Source organism: Chanodichthys erythropterus, chromosome 10, assembly GCF_024489055.1.
Source record: "Chanodichthys erythropterus isolate Z2021 chromosome 10, ASM2448905v1, whole genome shotgun sequence".
Classification (NCBI taxonomy): domain Eukaryota; kingdom Metazoa; phylum Chordata; class Actinopteri; order Cypriniformes; family Xenocyprididae; genus Chanodichthys; species Chanodichthys erythropterus.
This window is the reverse complement of record NC_090230.1, coordinates 39364754-39387162: the sequence shown is the minus strand read 5'-3', so window position 1 is coordinate 39387162 and position 22409 is coordinate 39364754. Positions and strand designations below refer to the sequence as shown.

The 22409-nt window shown below is 39.3% G+C and overlaps 3 protein-coding genes across 3 annotated transcripts in view; 2 read left to right on the top strand and 1 right to left on the bottom strand.

The window, feature by feature from the left end:
• Positions 1-3621: 3621 nt before the first annotated feature.
• Positions 3622-5454, top strand: LOC137029541 (olfactory receptor 1E16-like). Its single transcript, XM_067399152.1, has 2 exons — positions 3622-4014; positions 4942-5454. The coding sequence occupies exons 1-2, from the start codon at positions 3622-3624 to the stop codon at positions 5452-5454; spliced, it is 906 nt and encodes a 301-aa protein (XP_067255253.1).
• Positions 5455-10468: 5014 nt separating this feature from the next.
• On the top strand, positions 10469-11458 carry or30bu1 (odorant receptor, family 30, subfamily BU, member 1). The gene has a single exon (XM_067399151.1). It carries the CDS (start codon positions 10469-10471, stop codon positions 11456-11458), a length of 990 nt encoding a protein of 329 aa, XP_067255252.1.
• Positions 11459-14336: 2878 nt separating this feature from the next.
• ubl3a (ubiquitin-like 3a) overlaps positions 14337-22409 on the bottom strand; it is a 32324-nt gene continuing 24251 nt past the window's right edge. The window contains exons 5-6 of the mRNA XM_067397694.1: positions 20837-20914; positions 14337-16063 (exon numbers count right to left, since the gene is read on the bottom strand). Of these exons, the coding sequence (XP_067253795.1) occupies positions 16011-16063; positions 20837-20914 (131 nt within the window). The 3' untranslated portion in view covers positions 14337-16010. The remainder of the gene's footprint in view (positions 16064-20836; positions 20915-22409) is intronic.

Sequence of the window (22409 nt, the reverse complement as noted above, 5' to 3'; positions counted from 1 at the left end):
TGCCAAAGCAGATGGGGTCCCGTCCAAACCCCTGACACTGCATGCCCGTTGTACATGGCACCCCAGCCGGTGGCAGAAGCATCTGTGAATACAACTGAAACAAAGGGTCCGACCACGGACTGAAGGCTTGGCGGCACTCCTGAGTGATTGGCACCTGGAAAGTGCTGCGTTGCCACGCCCATCTCGGGACTCAGCCGTGAAGCCAGTGTTGAAGCGGTCTCATATGAAGCAGACCGAGCGGGGTTACTGCCGCCGCGGCCGCCATATGCCCCAGGAGCCTCTAAAAAAATTTCAGTGGGACCGCTGTCCTTCCCTTGAACGTATTCAGGCAGTTCAACACTGACTGAGCACGTTCTTCTGTGAGGCATGCTATCTGTTCGACCAAATCCAACTCCATAACGAGAAAAGAGATCCTCTGCACCGGGGCGAGTTTGCTCTTTTCCCAGTTGACCTGAAGCCCCAACTGGCTGAGGTGTCTGAGCACCAAATCCCTGCGTTCGCACAACTGATCCCGAAACTGTGCTAGAATGAGCCAGTCAGTTGATAGTTGATAGTTGAGAATGCAAACACCCTGTTCTCTCATGGGAACAAGGGCTCCCTCCACGACCTTCTTAAAGAAGCAGGGAGACAGGGCCAGCCCGAAGGGTAGAGACATGAAAGTACGCATCCTTCAGGTCGATTGATGCAAACAAATCCTGGGGACAGATGCATTCGAAAATGCGTTTCTGCGTGAGCATCTTGAACGGTAGCTTGTGAAGGCTCCGATTCAAGACTCGCAGGTCCAGGATAGGTCGTAACCCGCCACTTTTCTTGGGTACAATGAAGTAGGGACTGTAGAACCCTGACCTCATATCGGCTTGAGGGACCGGCTCTATCGCGTCCTTCGCCAGTAGGACTGCGATCTCCGCACGCAAGACAGGGGCATCGACATCTTTCACTACAGTATAGTGGACGCCCTTGAACCCGGGGAGACGCTGGGCGAACTGAATCACGTAGCCGAGCCTGATGGTCCGAAAGAGCCAGCGGGACGGACTGGTGAGCGCTAACCAGGCTCCCAGAGACCGCACCAGCGGGACCAGAGGGACCACAGGCGTACCTGCAGAGGGGCAGCGAGGAGGAATGCAGGGACGCGGCCCGGGAGGCTCTCTTTGTGAGGCGGCCCCAAGCGGCGTCACAGTGTGCTGTGCAACACTTACCTGCTTCCACGGGTGGACAGAGGGAGCAGTCGAGGCTTTGACTGTCTGCTGCTCGCTGCTGTCCCCTGGCAACAGAAGAGGGGGATTAGAGTGGTGAGGTTCTTGCCCTCCCACTGCTCTCCGAGCCCTCTTCGGACCCGGAGATAGAGGAAACTGCTCTTTTATTGAAAATTTGGGACTCCGGGCAAAGTGAATCGCGTAGCCGAGCCTGATGGTCCGAATGAGCCAGCGGGACGGACTGGTGAGCGCTAACCAGGCTCCCAGAGACCGCATCAGCGGAACCAGAGGGACCACAGACGTACCCGCAGCGGGGCAGCGAGGAGGAACGCAGGGACGCAGCCCGGGAGGCTCTCTTTGCGAGGCGGCCCGAAGCAGAGTCACAGTGTGCTGTGCAACACTTACCAAAACAGAACAAAAACAGAAGGAAACACAAGATTCTCCACCCGAGGAGGAGCGGTGCGGTCACCACCTCCTGAGCAGTCCCATCCATCTCCGGGTCGCCCGTCCTAGGGCCGCTTGGATTTGGCCTTGCCACCCTTCTTCTTGGGGGGTGGCTGGACGGGCTGGGCACCCCGACCGCGACCGGCTCCTCAGCAAAAAAAAAAGGAATGCATTGCATCTGCTGCTCATTATATACCTGTACTGTGCGGCAGAGCAGCTGCTGCAAATAATTGCATGCCAATGTGCATTGGCTCATTTTAGTAGATTGGCCTCTCTAGCGAGATTCCTATTCCTCGGTCTGTCCGACGTACGTCTCCATTCCCTCCTTCAGGGAACAAGGGTTACCTTTGTAACCGAGACGTTTCCTGTTCTTAGCAGAAGTGGCACCCGGGGTGGTCTTCATGTTGGTTCGACGTGTTTTGCATTCAGAGATGCTTTTCTGCAGACCTCGGATGTAATGAGTGTTTATTTGAGATACTGTTGCCTCAAACCAGTCTGGCCATTCACTTCTGACCTCTGGCTTCAACAGGGCATTTTCGCCCACAGAACTGCCACTAACTGGATATTTTCTCTTTTTTTTTTTTTTTTTGTAAACCATAGAGATGGTTGTGTGTGAAAATTCCAGTAGATCAGCAGTTTACAAAATACTCATACCAACCCATCTGGCTCCAACAACCATGCCACACTCAAAGTCACTTAAATCCTCTTTCTACGCCATTCTGATGCTCAGTTTGAACTTCAGCAGATCGTCGTGACCATGGCTGCATCTGAAAACGTAAGCCCTGGGTATACTTTGTTTTTTTTAAATATATGCTAGTGTATGTGCACAGTCGAATGCACAGCCTTGAAAAACATACTTAATTTGACTTGTATGCATACACAGGCATTCGACGCATGCACAGTTTTGAGCAATCTCTTGCCAAGAGTTACAACCCATGTAAACATCTTTGTATTCTTTCATGCTATAGTTGTACAAATGAGGGTACTTTCTAACCTTTTCGCACAATCTCTTGTCTATGTAGGCCTCCATTGTCACTGTAGCTTGCATGTGTTGTGGTATGTTCTGTTTATGCAGTTTTCTTTTGACCACCTTATGAATCAACCGCACCAGGGCACAGTTGCCAACTTGTGGATAAACGAATTACTGCATAAAAAAATTAAATGCGCATGTGCGACCTGCAAAAATCTTCTGATGACAAAATTCATGACATGCGCACTGTACGCTAATCCTTGCATACGCATAAAAAGTGAACTATACTATGGGCTTTAAAAATGCTGCCTTAGGAGGACACATTCCAAGGTAGGAAGGCATCAAGGCACGTCCGAATCTAATGTTAGCTTCACTTCCTGTCTCATGAGAGACCTTCATCTGATCGATTTTTGAAGGCAGTATAGATGTATCCTTCACTGTCTTTGATATCCAACAATCCCATGCGTTCCATTCAGTGACAGTTGAGCTAGAAAATAATGAAACCACAAGCATCTGCACAAATAACTGAGAAATGTATCACACTAAGCCAGGAATATTCTTAGCAGATGTCACTTAACTTAACAGAGAAATAATCAAGGTAATCGTGTGATCAGCTGAAATATAAACCAAAATAACATTTAAATTTTTGCAAATATTTGAATATCACAGAATGTGTAAATAACTTAAGTAAAATTCATCTTAATTATGAACTAAATAATGTTATATAATTAATGTATATTTTAATGTAGTTTTACAAAAAACAATACTTATAAATTATTTATTTTATAATTTACACTAATTTATAATGTCATAAGTGAACTGTATTTAAATAATTTTATATTATCATTATTATATTGTATTATATTTCTAAATGTTGCAGAGAATAATTTTAACTTCAAGGAAATATTTAAACATTTTTCAGCAAATCAAAGCCATTTTTATCAAGGTAATATCATGTGTAAAAGGCAGATACATTGATTCTTTTGTAAACAGATGTTTGCTGTATGTTTCAGTATGTCACAAGCCAACGAAACCGCAGCTTCTGTTGTAACCGAGTTTTTTATTGTGGGCTTCCCTGGACTCCTGCCCAAATACTACAGCCTGATGGCAGCGCTTTTGTTCTGCATCTACATCGCTGTAATCACCGGCAACTCTCTCATTGTGATCCTGTTTGTGATTGAACGCAGCCTCCATAAGCTGTATATTATCTTGCTGAGTTTGTCCTTTTCTGATATTGGTTTTTGCACAGTTGCTCTGCCTAAAGTCATTTCTCGCTACTGGTTTAATGACGGTTATATTGGATTCTACGTTTGTTTGTTTCAAAGGCAGCTGATTCACTATTTTGGGACCCTAAACTCTCTTATTATGGTGATCATGGCTCTAGATCGGTACTTGGCGATCTGTTACCCACTAAGCAGGGGCGTTTCCTCCGAGTAGGCAAGGGAGGCAGTGCCTCCTCAAAAAATAGGATGAGAAAATAATCCATATTACATATAAAACAAAACAAATATTACAAATTATGACATTAAAAAGAGCGCAAGTCACGCGTATTTCTTAAGGAACACTGCCAAACAGCGACTCCCGCAGGTAAAGTTCACAGAGGAGTCATGCTTTACAGTCTATGGAGGCATGCCTCCCTTTCCTCTCATAGGAAACCATATAAAATCATCAGACCCCCGGCGTGCGGTGGGTTTTGTGGGGGGTAATTGAGAATGAATGGGGGAAAGTCACGTGAGAGGAGGCAATGTCTCCATCGCGCTATCATTGGATGTGATTGGTTATGATTCTTGTTGACGTGCGCGTTCGGCGCGTAGGTTTGACTGAACAAATGATGGCGTCAATCGGAAGACTAATTGAAAAGTAAGTAAACAGATCACAGTTAGATATCACCGCTTTATGTCACATCAAAATCAAACTTGAAATGGACTGAAATCATGATGACTGCGGGGTTTTTAGTGCAATCAGCTTGGTGAAATTAAAAATACAATTCGTGTCTGTGTCAGACTATGTTTACGGAGCATGACTGATGATCCAAAATATCCTAGGTTGACAATTAAAAAGAAAAAATGCAATACACAAATAAAATATATTGTTTAAATTATTATTGCCTTTAGTTATTATTTTGGAATGTAGAAATGCTTAAAACACTAGCTTGATGAGATTGACTTGGTTTGTTAATGTAAAATTACAAAATATTTTTTTTTTGATGTACTGTAAAGTAATGTTCATTTAACAAGGAAGATGTGTCAACTTTAAGAGTAATGCACATTAATTTACATTGATTCATAAAAAAAAATGTGCCTCCTCATTTCAGAACACCACTGCACGCCACTGCCACTAAGATACCCTGTTTTAATGACTAACCGCACTATGAGACTTTTAATAGGGTTTTCCTGGGTTACTGCAATGATTTCCCCAACCATCAGCTCAATGCAAACAGTGACACTGCCGTTCTGTGGGCCAAATATGATCGCTCAATGCTTCTGTGACTCTCAGTCTATGAACCAACTCGCCTGTGCTGATGTCAGCCTCCAGAATCGCATTTCCTACGGTGTAGCAATGTTTGTGCTTCTCGTGCCATTCTCTTTCATCATCTTTTCCTATGCAAGTATCCTGGTGTCTGTGCTTCGAATAGCAAATGCACAGGGTCGTATGAAAACCTTTTCTACCTCTGCCACACAGCTGACTATCATTATCATCTATTATGTGCCTCGTTTCGTGGTTTACTCCAGTTCTAACATCCCGAACACTCAGATGAACAGCAGTCATAAGATCGCCCTGGTCATGTTCTACAGTCTGCTTCCACCACTAGTGAACCCCTTTATTTACTGCATCAGGATCAAATAAATCAGACTGTTTTTTCTCAAATGGTGTGTCCAGAGAAACAGGATGAATCTAAAAATCAATAGGTTAATTATTTCTTAATGACATTATCCGCTCCCTGTTCTGATATACCTCTTTACATGCTCTTTACTGCATTTGTTAATATAGTTATTTTTTAATGCATTATATTATAGCCTACATATTTATCAAGCCATTTATCCAGTTCTTCATTTTAAAAAATTACATGAAATATTTGTAGTATCATTTGTCACACTGCAGACATGTTTATCAACTGTAATATATTTTAATTATATTAAATATATTTTTAATTAATTAAATAATTGTATAAATTATTTTAATAAATAAATAATTAATTCCCACCAAACATACATGCAATATAGGTGAGTTCACGCGGCCTCGTAATTCCTGTAGTTACGAGATTCTAGCTTGTAAAAAGCGTCCACGTCCTCGTAGAGATCGTAATTACAGCTTGTAAGCTGGGAGTTTTCTGAAAGCTCCCACATGTACCACGTGGCCACTGTACCACCTGACCGCTGTAGATTCATTTAGGCGTTGATAGTGGTGCCATGGAAATGCATAATTCCCAGTCAAAGGACGTGAACAGCTCCGAATATAACATCACGTGTTGTCATTTCAAGAGACCGGTAAATACGAGGTGACGTGAACACAGCTTATGACAGCAGTTTATATATATATATATATATATATATATATATATATATATATATATATATATATATATATATATATATATATACACACATAATGTTTCATTAGATTATTATTAATATGTTCTATATTTTTTACATCTAAGGTCTTGGTTATGAATGCTTTTACCTGTTTTTATTAGTATTTCTCTTAATTCACTTAATTTTATTTAAATTTTACTTAATTGATGCACATGACAGTGTCCTGCTGTGCAAGGAAAATCCTATAGTTTCAAAACCTCCTGATAATGCAGTAAAACTGTAGCAAATTGACACTTGTCATTGCTGCTTTTTAGAAACCTGGATACCACAGTAAATAGGTGTAATTAAAAGGGACCATTTAAACAATGTTTCTAGAGTTTTAAAAACATTAAATTCATTATCGTGTTATATTCCTCCAGTCAGAATCATCAATTGTAATATATTTTAACATTTTTTTAGTGGTGGGCAGTTATCAGCGTTAACGTGCGGCTTTAACGTGAGACTCTTATCGGGCGATAAAAAAAATTATCGCCGTTAATCTATTCTCAAAGTTGGGTTGGGAGCTGGGTCTATACTACGCAAGCTATGATGACTTTCACCTTGATATTTTAGCGTGGATGTTTACCTAGCCGAATTGACCCTTCGCAAAGACCCGCCCCTCTTAGTTGTCCGACAAGCCGTGGCACTGTCACGCCACACATAGAGATAAATGCATCACGGAGCAAAGAGGACACTGACAACACGTCGACAGACAAGACAGAGCAGGTTACTTATGATATTAAACAAAGTCCCAGCTTTAAAACTGTGTAGTTTTTAAGAAATTCAAACAATAAAAAACGTTTTGTTGCCATTTTGTTGCCCCACCTGCTGTAGCGCCTCAGCTCAAGAGGCTCATAAACCGATCATCTCTTACTACGAGTCCATTATAGCATCAAATAAACATGAATGAACATGAGAATCAATGTTGTTTCAAACACGGAAAGATGTCAATATACACAATTTTTCAAGTTTAACTCAACCAAGGTTAATCTTCTAACTCCTGACTGCTTTGTCGGACAAAATGGCGGATTACTTTTAGTCATTATTTGGGTAGCACACATATTCTGAATGTCTTTGGCAGAATTCAAATGAGCCATTTTAATCTAGATTAATCTAGATTAATTCCAAGATTACAGTGAGATTAATCTAGATTTAAAAAATGTATCTATGCCCACCACTAATTTTTTTACATATTTGCTTTAAAATATAGTATATAACATTAAATCAAAATATAAAATACAATGCAATAAAAATTCCCTTTCATGGGAACTCCTGCTGCCTCAAATGACGACACTTTGGGGAACACCTCTGCGTGACTGTCGTCTGAAGCGCATGTGCAACTAGTCCAATATTGCTTGACGATCACCGTCAGTTCCTGTCAGTTCCCGGACTCCATTTCCCATAATCCTCTCTGCCAATCACCTGCACTCACTCCACCAATCACTAACACTAATCACCACACCCAGCTGCCATGCATTACCTGGACTATAAAGGACTTTCACACACACCACCTCACCGCAAAGTCTTGCTTACTCCTGTAACAATTCTGAGCATTTATTCCCTGTCTGCCCATCTGTTCTTGATCCTGTCTGGTTACCTGTTTATGATTCCTTGCTGCATACCTCTGGACTGTTTATTGTTTCTTGGACTGCGAATGATATCTGCCTGCATCGATCTACTGCCTGTACCCTGACTGCGATTCTGCCTGTCCCTGCTGTTCCTGTTTGTTCCTGTTTTGACCCTGCCTGTACGACCACGCTCTTACTTTTAATAAAGCTTGCAAATGGATCTCTGCCTGAGTCTCCCATCGTTACAGAAGACTTCACCACCACAACGATCCAGCAGCTTTTCTGGAGAACACTGGTCCGGTATGAGCGTCACACAACTATTATTATGGAGTACGCAGGGTACACGATCCTTGGAGGAATATATTGGCGAATATCTGGACATTGCTTATTATTCTGATCTGCCTGACTGTGTCTTTATAGACTTGTTTGTGATGGCGTTAACCAGACACTCCAAAATAAACTAAGACAAGAAGGACCACGTTTATCACTCAGCGGTTTTATGGATTATGCTTCATTGACTGTTGGCTCTTCGTTCACTGTGGGTGTCGCGGAGAAAGGCGATGCAACGCTGCATCACGTAATGGCCACCGTGTCAGTGGACACTCACAAAATGGCGGCTACCATCACAACGACACCAGTCCATGTGGCCACTGATCGCCCAGAGCAACATCACGTCTCCGCTGATCGCCCAGAGTCACGCCAAGTCTCTGTTGATCGCCCAGAGTCACGTCACGTCTCTAGATCAGTCAGGGAGCGGAGAGGGTTGTGTTCCAGTGTGGCTGATCCACCACTGACTTCAGCCTGAGCAGCTGGCATTCCTAAGCCTCCGCCGGCCGCTTCGTTCTCAAGTCCGTTGGCCGCTCCGCACCCAAGTTCGCAGGTTGCAACACGCTCAAGTTTGCCGGTTGCTACGCGCTCAAGTTCGCCGGTTGCTACGGACTTATGTTCGCCAGTTAAAGCGCACTCAAGCTTGCTGGTGACTATGCACTCAGGCTCTCTGGATGCTATGGACACGATGGCCGCCCCTTCGGTGTCTGTAATGTGGTCATAATGATTAATTAATGAGGATGTTTAATTTATACAGTGAAGACTATGCAGTGTTATTTTACATTTGCTTACTTTATTAAATTTTTGTATCTAAAAACTAATATCAGACCTACTTGAAAACCTGAAAAGCTCTATTTACTTCATTTGTATCTTTGTTATATTATATGTATGTTTTGCTTGTAATTTGATAATTTGTTTTTATTTTACTACTGACTGTTTACTTGTCTTTAATAATGCTTTAAATTTAGATTAGTTAGGCTATTAGTATCAAAATTGTTAGTTAGGCTGTGGTATCGAAATTGGAATAGAGAATTGTGAATTTTCACTGGTATCTAAAATTTAAAAATGTATGTATAAATAGATATATATATATCAGTTCATGTGAGTACAGTGGTTCAATATTAATATTATAAAGCGACGATAATATTTTTGGAGCGCCAAAAAAAACATAATAACGACTTATTTAGTGATGGCCGATTTCAAATAACTGCTTCATGAAGATTCGGATCACAAATGAATCAGTGTGTCGAATGATGATTCAGATCACATGTCAAACTGCCAACGGCTGAAATCACGTGACTTTGGCGCTCCGAACAGCAGATTCGATACACTGATTCCATTGTGCTCCAATGCTTCCTGAAGCAGTGTTTTGAAATCAGCCATCACTATGTAAGTCATTGCTTTTGATTTTTTGGCACACCAAAAATATACTTGTCGCTTTATAATATTAATATTGAACCACTGTACTCACCTGAACTGATTTAGATGTGTTTTTAGTACCTTTATGGATCTTGAGAGAGGAAATGTCTTAATATATCTTAAAATAATCAAATCTATCTTAATTTGTGTTCCGAAGATTAAGGTCTTACGGGTGTGGAACGACATCAGGGTAAATAATAAATGACAGGATTTTCATTTTTGGGTGAACTAACCCTTTAAGGTGTGGCAAAACGTTTTAGTCCCTGTCTATCAGGGAAGAAAAATTCAGCCAAACTTCATTCCATAATTATCTTCTGGCAAAACACAGTCCTCACTCCCCAAACCCCAAAGGTCATCCCAGTTTCACAACACCAAGTGATTCAAAACATGATCCTTCATGACGTGTTGGACCCTACAGATTTTAACACTGATTCTATGGCTATAAAATAATGACACCACAAGCATCTGCACTGATAAGTGAGAAACGTGTCAAACTAAGCCAGGAATATTCTTAGCAGATGTCACATAACTTAACAGAGAAATAATCAAGGTAATCATGTGATCAGCTGAAATAACAACCAAAATAACATTTAGATTTTTGCAAATATTTGAATATCACAGAATGTGTAAATAATTTCAGGAAAATCTTAGTAACTAAATTAGTAATTGGTAAGTAAATACTGTTCTACAAAGTATGTATATTTTAATGTAGTTTGACAAAAAACAATATTTATAAATTATTTTATAATTTACACTAAATTATAATAAGTCATAAGTGAACTGTGTTTAAATAATTTTATATTATCATTATTATATTGTATTATATTTCTAAATGTTGCAAAGAATAATTTTAACTTCAAGAAAATATTTAAACATTTTTCAGCAAATCAAAGCCATTTTTATCAAGGTAATATCATGTGTAAAAGGCAGATACATTGATTCTTTTGTAAACAGATGTTTGCTGTATGTTTCAGTATGTCACAAGCCAACGAAACCGCAGCTTCTGTTGTAACCGAGTTTTTTATCGTGGGCTTCCCTGGACTCCTGCCCAAATACTACAGCCTGATGGCAGCGCTTTTGTTCTGCATCTACATCGCTGTAATCACCGGCAACTCCCTCATTGTGATCCTGTTTGTGATTGAACGCAGCCTCCATAAGCCTATGTATATTATCTTGCTGAGTTTGTCCTTTTCTGATATTGGTTTTTGCACAGTTGCTCTGCCTAAAGTCATTTCTCGTTACTGGTTTAATGACGGTTATATTGGATTCTACGTTTGTTTGTTTCAAAGGCAGCTGATTCACTATTTTGGGACCCTAAACTCTCTTATTATGATGATCATGGCTCTAGATCGGTACTTGGCGATCTGTCACCCACTAAGATACCCTGTTTTAATGACTAACCGCACTATGAGACTTTTAATAGGGTTTTCCTGGGTTACTGCAATGATTGCCCCAACCATCAGCTCAATGCAAACAGTGACACTGCCGTTCTGTGGGCCAAATATGATCGCTCAGTGCTTCTGTGACTCTCAGTCTATGAACCAGCTCGCCTGTGCTGATGTCAGCCTCCAGAATCGCATTTCCTATGGTGTAGCAATGTTTGTGCTTCTCGTGCCATTCTCTTTCATCATCTTTTCCTATGCAAGTATCCTGGTGTCTGTGCTTCGAATAGCAAATGCACAGGGTCGTATGAAAGCCTTTTCTACCTGTGCCACACAGCTGACTATCATTATCATCTATTATGTGCCACGTTTCGTGGTTTACTCCAGTTCTAACATCCCGAACATTCAGATGAACAGCAGTCAGAAGGTCGCCCTGGTCATGTTCTACAGTCTGCTTCCACCACTAGTGAACCCCTTTATTTACTGCATCAGGATCAAAGAAATCAGACAGTTCCTTCTCAAATGGTGTGTCCAGAGAAACAGAATGAGTCTAAAGGTCAATAGGTTAACTATTTCTAAATGAGACTGTCTGCCTGTCCCTGTTCTGAAGCATCTCATTATATGAAACTAGCATGTTACTGTTATATTGTTATGTATTTACAATATTTGTTAATATAATTGTAATTTTCTATTTCTAAATTGTATTATAATAAATGTGGAAGGTAATTTATCACTCACAACTCAATAGACAAGCTCTTCTCTCTTTCACCAACACTGTTTGGAAATTTGCATGTCCTGCTGTCCATGCTAAACTCCATGTAAAACTTTTTTTTTATAATTATGTTTTGGTTTTTTACCTCGTTAATTAAAAGTCTGCATTAAAAAATTGTGATTTTTACAATCACGGAAAGTATATTATTTATAAAGTTAATTATAAATTAATAAAAAAAAAAAGTTACCACCATCGATTCATAACAAACTTTAAAGTGACAGCTCTTCCCTACGTGATTAAACAATATTGTTCTTATTTTAGTGAGATTGCTATTAATAATCTGTTTTAGGTAACATTAAGGTTAACAAAGGTCTTACAAGACAGGGCGGAGGTTACCGGTTTTCAGTAGTGTTTCTCACAAATTAATAGTAGGCTACCTGTCGTGTTTTGTTTTCCTGAAAGAAATTAAAATGACTAAAACCTGAACAAACTGTCAAATTTCAAAGACATCTTAAATCTCATTTGAAATCTCAGTAAGTTACCAGCTGAATAGAGAAAAAAAGTTGATTCTTACTTCTGTTCTGTTGAAGGCTGTGCTTGTGATCTCGTGAGGTTCCCATAGTGCCCGTGGTTTAAACTTAATCCTTGCCAAAGATGTCATAAAAAATAACTTAATGGTATTAATAACCGTATGGTATTTTGGCCAACTGGATACCATATTAAAGTGTTGTTAGCCTCTTGTGATTAAATTCATGATTTGTATTGCGTGTCTTGATGTTTATTTCCCGGCACTACATTAAAATAAAGTCCTTAAAAAGTATTTTTTATGAGACCAAAAACTAGTTTCCACTAGAGGGCGCATGGCGGATGAACCATCCGAATCCTTCATTTAGTCGCATTCATATATAGGCGGGGGGGTTCGTCTTATTTGGGATATTTCTGCACGAAAACACAATTACAGTGAACAATATGAGCATTAATTAATACTTTTAAACAGACGTAGTAAAAAAAAAAAAAAATGAAGTGATTTTAATCTGAATGTAATTACCATTTTACCCACAAGATGGCGCAAAAAGCTTACAGTAAAAAAGATATTTGACATTCATGGCCTAACGGGGCTGTTCACAACAAAACTAATGTTTTTATTAATAAAATATAAAAGTCAAGATAACATTAATGACTAATAGTACTCATACATTTATAAGTACTATTTTTTTATGTTTTGAAAGAACTATCTTATGTATGGAAGCCAAGGCTGCCTTTATTTGATCAAAACCATTCACTAAAACAGAATTACAATTTGAAATGTTGTGTTTGTTTGTGTGTTTTTGTTCTTATAGAAACTTATAACATTATATATATATATGAATGTTAAAATTACGTTAGGTTCCTCTGACGGGTAGATTTATGTATAGTCTAGGGAAGGGCCATACTATAGTGACTTTTAAGATTTTGTCATACATTCTTATATATGACTTTTAAGGTGTCCTTTAGTCGTCGGTTGTAAATTCCTTATCTTACTATCTTAATGGGGTCATTTGGACCCCACAAAGTAGTATAAACAAGGATGTGTGTGTGTCTGTGTGTGTGTGTGTGTGTGTGTGTGTGTGTGTGTGTGTGTGTGTGTGTGTGTGTGTGTGTGTGTGTGTGTGTGTGTGTGTGTGTGTGTGTGTGTGTGTGAGTAATTTATTCCTGCAATGGCAAAGCTGAATTTTAAGCTGAAAGACCACAGTACGGTGTGGAAGTCCTACATATTAGGACTTCCTGAGACCTGAAGCCTTTCAGTCTGAGGCGCGATGCCATTTTGTCCTATGACTGAAGCCTTTTAATCTGAGGCATGATGCCTTTTCGTTGTATGCCTGAGGTGTGAGGAAGTCCTAAAGTGTGTACACCGTACTGCAGACCTTTAAATGGTGTTGTGCGTGTCTGTGCTTGTTTATATGATTTATGAGGACACAAATTTGTGTAATGACATGGGTATAACACTGGTATTACAATGTAAATGTGTATTATGATTACATTTGTTGAGTACTCATAATTAAAATGGCTTAAAAACATAAAAATGTAAATAAAAAAATAGTTTTCTGTGATTGGTAGATTTTTTTTAGGGTAAAGAATATACAGTATAAAAACCATTACACATTGAATGTCTTCATAATGATAGGTGCACTAATATGTGTGTTTAAAGCTCCCCCTACAGGTTCCTTCAGTGATTCACACTGTCGTAAATACTCCAAGCGCAGCTCTGGACTATAGTGCTCACCAGCGCACTAGTTTTGCAAATACAGTACAAGAAATCTCGATGGAGGTGGGTAATTTTCGAAATTGTCTTATAAAGTCATAATATATACATTGTTTTGAATTACCGTAAAGCATTTTGTCACTCTCGCGTGAACATGAGGCGAGATTGTGTCGGGTCGGCGAAGCTCAACTTGCAAGTGCTGTTTTCTGGCGTAGACGTGCCAGAGGGGGTTAGTGCTCGCCTCAAACACAGTCAATTAACCATCAAGGACATAGAAAACTATTTATGAAGGTAAAAAAAAGTTACTTAGTTCTGCTTTAAATAATTGAGATTAATTAAATGCTTTTTGGAACAAAATACAGTGTTGTATAGAGCAAAAATGAGTGTTTTTAATTATATAGTGCTACAATCCAAACATAGTTATGATTTTGACTCGTTATATGAATTTATCACCCTCTCAAATTCATCATAAACTATCTGAAGGTGAACACATCAAGCAACAAGCATCTGACTTCAATATTCTGGATTCTTTATTCAGTTTATAGATGTATTTCCATTTGTAGTTTAGAGAATGAGAAGCATTAGTTTTATTTACAATTATATTTTTAAAAACTTCAGCTCTGTACAGATTTGAACCCTGATAAGGACCAATATTTTTCAGACCTAGTGCGGTGTTAAAATGCAGAAAGCAAAAAGCACATGAACAGAAAAAGACAATGAAAGAAAAAAAGATATCAAATTATGAACATTTGAAGAAAAAACAAGAAACACAGTACAGTAATTTCTTCAGCCATTAGAGAGGGGTTTGCTGCTGTTAAAGTACATGACATTGTCAGCATCTCACTGCTCCAAATGCTAATGTGCTAACTGTTTTTAGACTATCATACACTAGACACCAATATATATCAACAATCTATAGTTATGTTCTCTATAAGATTCATATTAAATATACTCTACACATATGTAACCTTCGAATACAATTCCCATTTGGAAAAATATTAAAAAGGGATGAGGAGAAAGAAAAATTACACAGATTTGGAAATGAAACAGCACATGTTTCTGTATTGTGCAAACAAATTTTATATCTAACAGGGAAGAAACCAAGCCAAACTTCATTCCATAGTTATCTTCTGGCTCCAAACGCAAGCATTAATTTACACCACAACACTTAGAAAATAAAGGGATAAATCTTACCCTTCCTGAAAGAGAGCAGCTCAGAACTATCTAAAAAGGGCAGACGCAACACTGTTTGACTGTCAAAACACAGCCGCAAATGTCACTGTTACTCATTATGCATTATTTAGACTTTCCATGAACTTCTGGAGATCTACCTTCCTGCAAAGTCCCAACTCCTGCGCTCAAAACACACCTGAACGGCTAATCGAGCACCGGAACTTGTTAAAGCAGGACGCTGGATCTCCAGGACTAGAATTGGGCATTTAAAACACACGGAAACATATAATAAACATTTCTAAAACGTTCATCAGGCACATCAATACTTGTTCTCCTGCGCTGAACTACATGTGGTGATTAGTATTTCATCAGGAGGGCGTGTGAAGCGGAGGTTAAACCGCCAGTGAAGCGTGTGCTATTATTTCAGACGTAGGTGACGGCATGCCTTCCCGCCTCCGCACCGGATCCGAGCCAAGCCTGGTGAGCACGTGGTGCATCGTTAAATGTGAAAAGTTCATCAGACCCTGTGTAAATTCATTTCCCCCTCACACGTCTCCCTCCTGAGAGGAAGAATCAAGGGCGAGTCTCTTCTTCCACACTGAATCATTCATGTTTACCATGTGCAATAAAAAACGGGCCTCCTCCTTGTGCAAACCGGTAGAAAGGGAAGGAGTGCTTGTCTGTGTGTGAGTGTGTGAGTGATGAAACGAGTTACAGGTCTGCTGGGTGTGCATGAAGGTAGAATGATGAGAAAAGATGTGTGTGGGGGTGACGGCAGGATGCGTTTTATTATCTGCTGCTCTCGAGGTTGGATTTTCTTGACGTCTTTTGGCTTAAATACGCACTATGCATTCTCCGAGCCTGGTCTCGTTCTCTCTCGGGTGTGATTTTATTTTTCTTTCCAGGTGAAGTGAAGCTCTTGTTCCGGTCAGGTGTGAGTAGTTGTGTTTAAGCAGCATGGGCGAAGGGTGATGGGACACACTCATTCTGAGGGATGAAGGGATGTATTTACAGGATCACACAACAGTTGCTCTCTCCAGTCTTTTCCCGGTTCCTTTGACCTGAAAAGAAAACACAAGCAGTTAATACTTCTGTACAAAAACAAAACAATGGTTCTGTTTCAAAACCTAGTGCGCTGCCTACCTAAACGGCATTTTAAGGCATCATAGGCATTCTGTTTTGTTCTTAGGCCCTGTTTACACCTGGTATCAAGAAGCGTTTTGGTCGATCAGATCATGATTTGTATTGTGTGGATAAGGGAGACACCTCCGTCTCTTTTGTCCACTTTCAACCACTTCTGTCCTGATTTCTTCGAGGGGAGGGTCTATAGGCGGATAAATATATGGGCTTTATTAGATCTTTCGATCTGTGAGTGTGTGTTAGAAATCAGGAATGGTAAGAGAACATTGTGCTTGGTACATTTTTCGTCTTGAAACCAAACTTGGATCTTCAGCTGACAAAGTTTAAATCCCGTCTGGTTAGCGTGCTTCAGAGATGTTCACAAGTCCCTGCGGTCAAGTCCAAGTCAAGTCTCACATCTTTAGGGGTCCAAGTCAATTCTCAAGTCAACTCTTTGTTCTATTTTATTTTTTTCAGCTAGTTGTTATTATAATTAACAGTGTATTTAAATCAAAACAGATTACTTTTACTTTAAAAATGCCTAATAAAGCACACAAAATGCTAATCATTTTTATTACTTTCTAACTTTATTCAAAATTATACCATTTAGAACCACTGCAAGGAAAAAATTGCTGTGTATTCTGAGCTATATGAGTTGCCGTAGTTTGCTGTAGATCTCAAGCAATGCTGGAAAATGTAGTCTTCCAGTGAGCGCCGGCGGTAACAAAAACTGTGTATAGACAAGCATTACAGTAAACAACAGGATGAACAACATTTTCTTTTGTGTGTCTCGTTTGTGATAAGGCGATATAATAACGCACTCTGACTTAATAAACCGATCTGTGGAAAAAAGTCGGACAGACAGGGTCATAAAATGCGCATGCATGGAAATGCTTGTTCTAACCAAATACAATTTAACATGGTAAATCTGGATATTATATGCATTATCAAATACTTGGGCAACAATAAATAAAAAAAATTAAAAGGACATGTACTTCTTGAAAATGGACCAGCTGTGCTACATCGCAGCTTCCCTTCAGATTAATTGATTGCTTTTCAAATGAAATGACAAAGTTTATCGCAAGGTAAGGCTTGGCTTTATTGTTATTATTTGTTTTCTAATGGGTGATGAATTCGCATAAATGGCTTGGTGTGTTTAAAGATGATTTGTGATATTCGCTGCTGCAGCACATATTTGGGAATGAATAGATGGTAAAATGTGACGTTTCGTGCCACCGTGTGGGATAGTAAATAGAGAACGTAATCGGGAATGTCACGCCAAAAGACTTGTATTTTTCACAAGTCACTGTCTGCAAGTCCAAGTCAAGTCTTGAGTTAGTAGTTCACGAGTCCAAGTCAAGTCGCAAGTCGTAAATTTTTGCGACTTATGTGCGACTCGAGTCCAAGTCGCAGACTCAAGTTTACTGGCGCACTTCCCATGATGTTTAGGCGTTAGGTCAGTAGACGGCGAGTAGGTGGTCTTTTGTGGCTGTTAAAATGCATTCGACGTGAGCGTCTACACTACGAAAGCAATCCAGTCGAATGTGTTTCTACCTCTGGAAGTGCTCAAAAGTGGACACGCTCAAAACATTTTACACACCGTTTATACCTGTATTTAGCGTCGTCCACTTGTGATTCCATCGACCAAAATGCATCTTAATACCAGGTTTAAACAGGGCCGTAGAGTGGAAGGCAACATAGTAATGTTCCCTTTTACAGTTTTTCTCCATTGGTTTGGCTCATTTCTTGAAACAAAAGTTACATTCTCAAAACAACATGGACAAACCTCCAAACCACTTGGCAATTGTTCACAACAGAATTGATTTTGTCATTCATTTAGTAAATAGCAAATATCTAAGTACATGTCTCAATGTCTCAGTACATCTTTGCAAATGATTAAGTACAGGTAGCCCACATTTAGCACAATTTCCAAGTGAACAGATCTTGTTGGTTGTTCGCTCCAAAACGTGTCAGCGTCATTTCATTGTATAAGTCATCACATGCACAATAGTCTGTTCAATTGTCAAAATTAGTCAAGAACATAATACCATGAATACCATATATGAATCCTTGGAACATTTGATAAATTTAAACTAGAATTGACTAACGAAGGAGGTGAGAAGGCAATATAACTATGTGTGCTGCCATATCTGAGAATGGTGTGGCCACTCACATCCCCAGTCTTGGCCCATACAATACACAGAAGCTCCTCATTTTCTTGGACCGCTTTCATTTTGATTTGATCCCTGAAAATGAGAGAGGTCTCGCAGGGCCTCACCTACCACAATATGTCATTGTATGGGACAATGTGAATTTCCACCGTGCCCCGCTCATCAGGGCCTGGTTCACTATTCATCAAAGGATGGTCATGGTGTTCCTACCCCTTACTCTCCTTTCCGCAATCCTATTGAGGAGTTTTTCTCTGCTTGGATGTGGAGAGTGTATGAGCATCGGGCTCAAGATCAGAGGTCCCTGCTCCATGCAATGAACGCTGCGTGTGAGGATATTACAGGAGATCATTGTAGGGGATGGTTGTGATATGCACGCCGTTTCTTCCCTCGTTGCATTGCAAGGGAGAATATACGCTGTGATGTGGACGAGAATCTGTGGCCAGACAGACAGCAGCGTGTGGATGGCCAGGAGTGTGAGGACGGTGGCCAGGAGAGGGAGGGTGAGGACAGCAACCAGTGAAGAACTGTTAGTTGTGAAACTCCAGTTTTATTTACAGCACTCTAGGCTGCATATAATTTTCACTGTTTTTTGTTTTTGTGTTTATAGTACCGTATATTATGCTGTATACATTTTCTTTTTACTATGATGTATGGAAATTACTTTATGTGTGTGAATGATAATGGTTACAAGTTCCTTGGCAGTATGAGTGCAATGTGTGATGTCAAACCTTGGAGGCTACTCTTACCCTAAAATCCTTTTTCTTTTTTTTTTCAGTTTTATACACAATTGTATTCTGTTAGCTAGACAAAAAACAGTACAGTAACCATTGTCAATGAAGAACTGGGCTAAGACTGAAAGGTGGACATGAGGGATATTTCACTGGTCCTCTGCCATAGTGACAAAACATCTAAACATTTTGACTTGCAGTGCTTACACAATGCCAAATGGACGAAGCATTTTGGGGGCACTGACTGTTTAAATGAGAAGGAAATTTAGTTTTGACACATGAGTGAACTGTTTTGGGAGAGGTATGAGCTTTTGCAGGTGAACCATGGTGTTTTGCCAAACCATCCACGTTATTTTGGCAAAAGCACCAAGAGTGTTGAGAATGTCCGGTCTGTTTCAAGAAATGAGCCAAAGCAATTGAGAAAGATCTTTGCCATTTCCGTGGCACTGACTCTTTATATGGGAAAGGAATTTAGTTTTGAAGCATGAGTGAACAGTTTTGGGAGAGATATGAGCTTTTGCAAGTGATCTATAGTGTTGTGCTGAACTGTAAGACTGTTATGCCAAATGATCTTAGAGTTTTGAGAATGTAATTTCTGTTTCAAGAAATGAGCCAAACCAATGGAGAAAAACTGTAAGATGCATATTTTTTCTGCATATATTCTTTACACAGAAGACAATCCCAGAATGCATCCTTGAAAAGCTTGGTGCAGGATGGTGGGCAAAGAGAGAGAAGTGTAGGAAAATCTAATATTTAATATAAAAAGGTACCGTTAAAAAATAGCTTTATTAAAAGCTATTAAAAAATGAATAGCTTTTTTAATAGTACTTAATATATGCCAGATACTGTATTTTTATGCTTATTAGAGTAATACAGAAACAGCATTTTTTGTCAGAAGCATTGTTGACTATGGCTACGTTCACACTGTCAGTTTCTGAATTGCGTAACTGAATTGTGTGTGAATGTAACCGTGTTAAGGACTCAAATACAGGACTGACAATCATATACTGTTGCTGTGTGAATGTGGCCTATATAAAATGTTCCAAATCAATCATTTATGAGGATCTTTTTCAGTGACTTAAAAGGCAGCTACCCATGTAGGCAGCACTGAAGCTCACTAGGGTTTGGAGCAGAGCCATAGTACTGATAAATAAGTCAGCAGGACCCTGCAAAAATTTTGTCAAAGCAAAAAGTGCTTTCAGCATTTAAAATTTTTTATTAAAACAGAAATTCACACTACAATATTATTAATAGTTTAACAAGGGACAGTGTGAATGTATGTGGTTTATACATGAGTAACTCTTAAATAAAAAAATAAAAAAAACATCTTTAAAATGTAATTAAATAATGTTCACACTGAATTCACCTGAAAATTATAAAGGACACTTGAAAAAAACTATTTTTCAATTGAAATGTCCCTCAAACTCAAATTAATATATAATATACATATATTCTCATATTTCTTTCTATTTTGAAACCATAAATCAATAAATAGTGCATCACTTGTCTCTGAATTTTCATGAAAATGTGCCTACAGATCAGCATTGTAATAAAAACTGTTAAAACTCAGCAAACATTAAATTCATAAATATTTGTCTTTCTATTTTATCACCTACATGGTCATGTGACAGGGTGTTTTATATTTTGGTGATAAAATACTTTAAAACTTCTGAAAGACTGAAATATTGCCAGAGGTTGAGAATGATCCACATATAAATTTGTGATTTTTGAAGAAAGTGAAGGCTGCAGTTAGGCAGGGAGCGTGTGAAAAAGTAAAGGAGGAGTGGACAGAAAAGAGAAAGGGCAGAATGGTTACCTTGGGAATTTGGCTCGGGCAGCGTCTCTCTGGCAACTAAATGCATCACTGTGGTTTTTCCAAGAGGCAGTTTTAAAGCTGCAAGACACAAGGGAAAAAAGAGTGTTAGACTGAATGGACACACAAGAGACTAATGCAGCTGTACATCTGTGATACCAAAGTAACTTTTCAAGGGGATGAAGTCATAGGACAGAGGAACAGGGTGACAAGTAAACCTCTGGATGAGAGTGCAGCAATTAAGCCTGTGTCTTATTGAGAGCCGTCACTGACTCTGAGACCACTGCTGCTGCCTTGGTTCTCTTGAATCAAGAAGGTGTCAGCATGTATTATCAAAGTGACACTTCTTTGGCAAACCCTGCCTGCGCGCCACTATCACATCATCAGCCAAACAGTTCAGAAATAGGAGCTGGTTGTGAGTTTTTATTCAATCATAGTTATTCAGCTATGGGAAAAGTTTGCCCAGGCAAAACATTGCAAAACCCATTAGATATGAGTAAACAGTCTAATAGATAAAGGTGCCCTAGAATTAAAAATTGAATTTATATTGGCATAGTTAAATAACAAGAGTTCAGTACAAGGAAATGACATACAGTGAGTCTCAAACTCCATTGTTTCCTCCTTCTTATATAAATTTCATTTGTTTAAAAGACCTCCGACGAACAGGCGAATCTCAACATAACACAGACTGTTACGTAACTGTCGGGGTGTATGCCCCCAATATTTGCCAGCCCATGTTCAAGGCATTAGACAAGGGCAGGACGTCTGGATGTGCACAGCTGAATCATCAGACTAGGTAAGCAAGAACAATAGCGAAAAATGGCAGATGGAGCAATAATAACTGACATTATCCATGATATCATGATATTTTTAGTGATATTTGTAAACTGTCTTTCTAAATGTTTCGTTAGCATGTTGCTAATGTACTGTTAAATGTGGTTAAAGTTACCATCGTTTCTTACTGTATTCACGGAGACAAGAGCCGCCGTTATTTTCATTATTAAACACTTGCAGTCTGTATAATGCATAAACACAACTTCATTCTTTATAAATCTCTCCAACAGTGTAGCATTAGCCGTTAGCCACGGAGCACAGCCTCAAATTCATTCAGAATCAATGTAAACATCTAAATAAATACAATACTCACATAATCCGATGCATGACGAACACTTTGTAAAGATCCATTTTGAGGGTTATATTATCTGTGTGAACTTTGTTTATGCACTGTTTAAGGCAAGCGCGAGCTCCGTGGGCGGGGAGCGTGAGCATTTAAAGGGGCTGCAACATGAATCGGCGCATTTCTAATTATGCCCCAAAATAGGCAGTTAAAAAAAATGAATTAAAAAAAATCTATGGGGTATTTTGAGCTGAAACTTCACAGACACATTCAGGGGACACCTTAGACTTATATTACATCTTGTAAAAAAACGATCGATGGCAACTTTAAACTTTTCACATGTCACAAATATTCAAAAGAGACCCTATTTTTAAGTGTAATAAGAGAAAAAACATACTTCTGTAGTCTTAACTAATCACAGTTTAGCTAAGATTACCTGACAGATTGACAGACAGATGG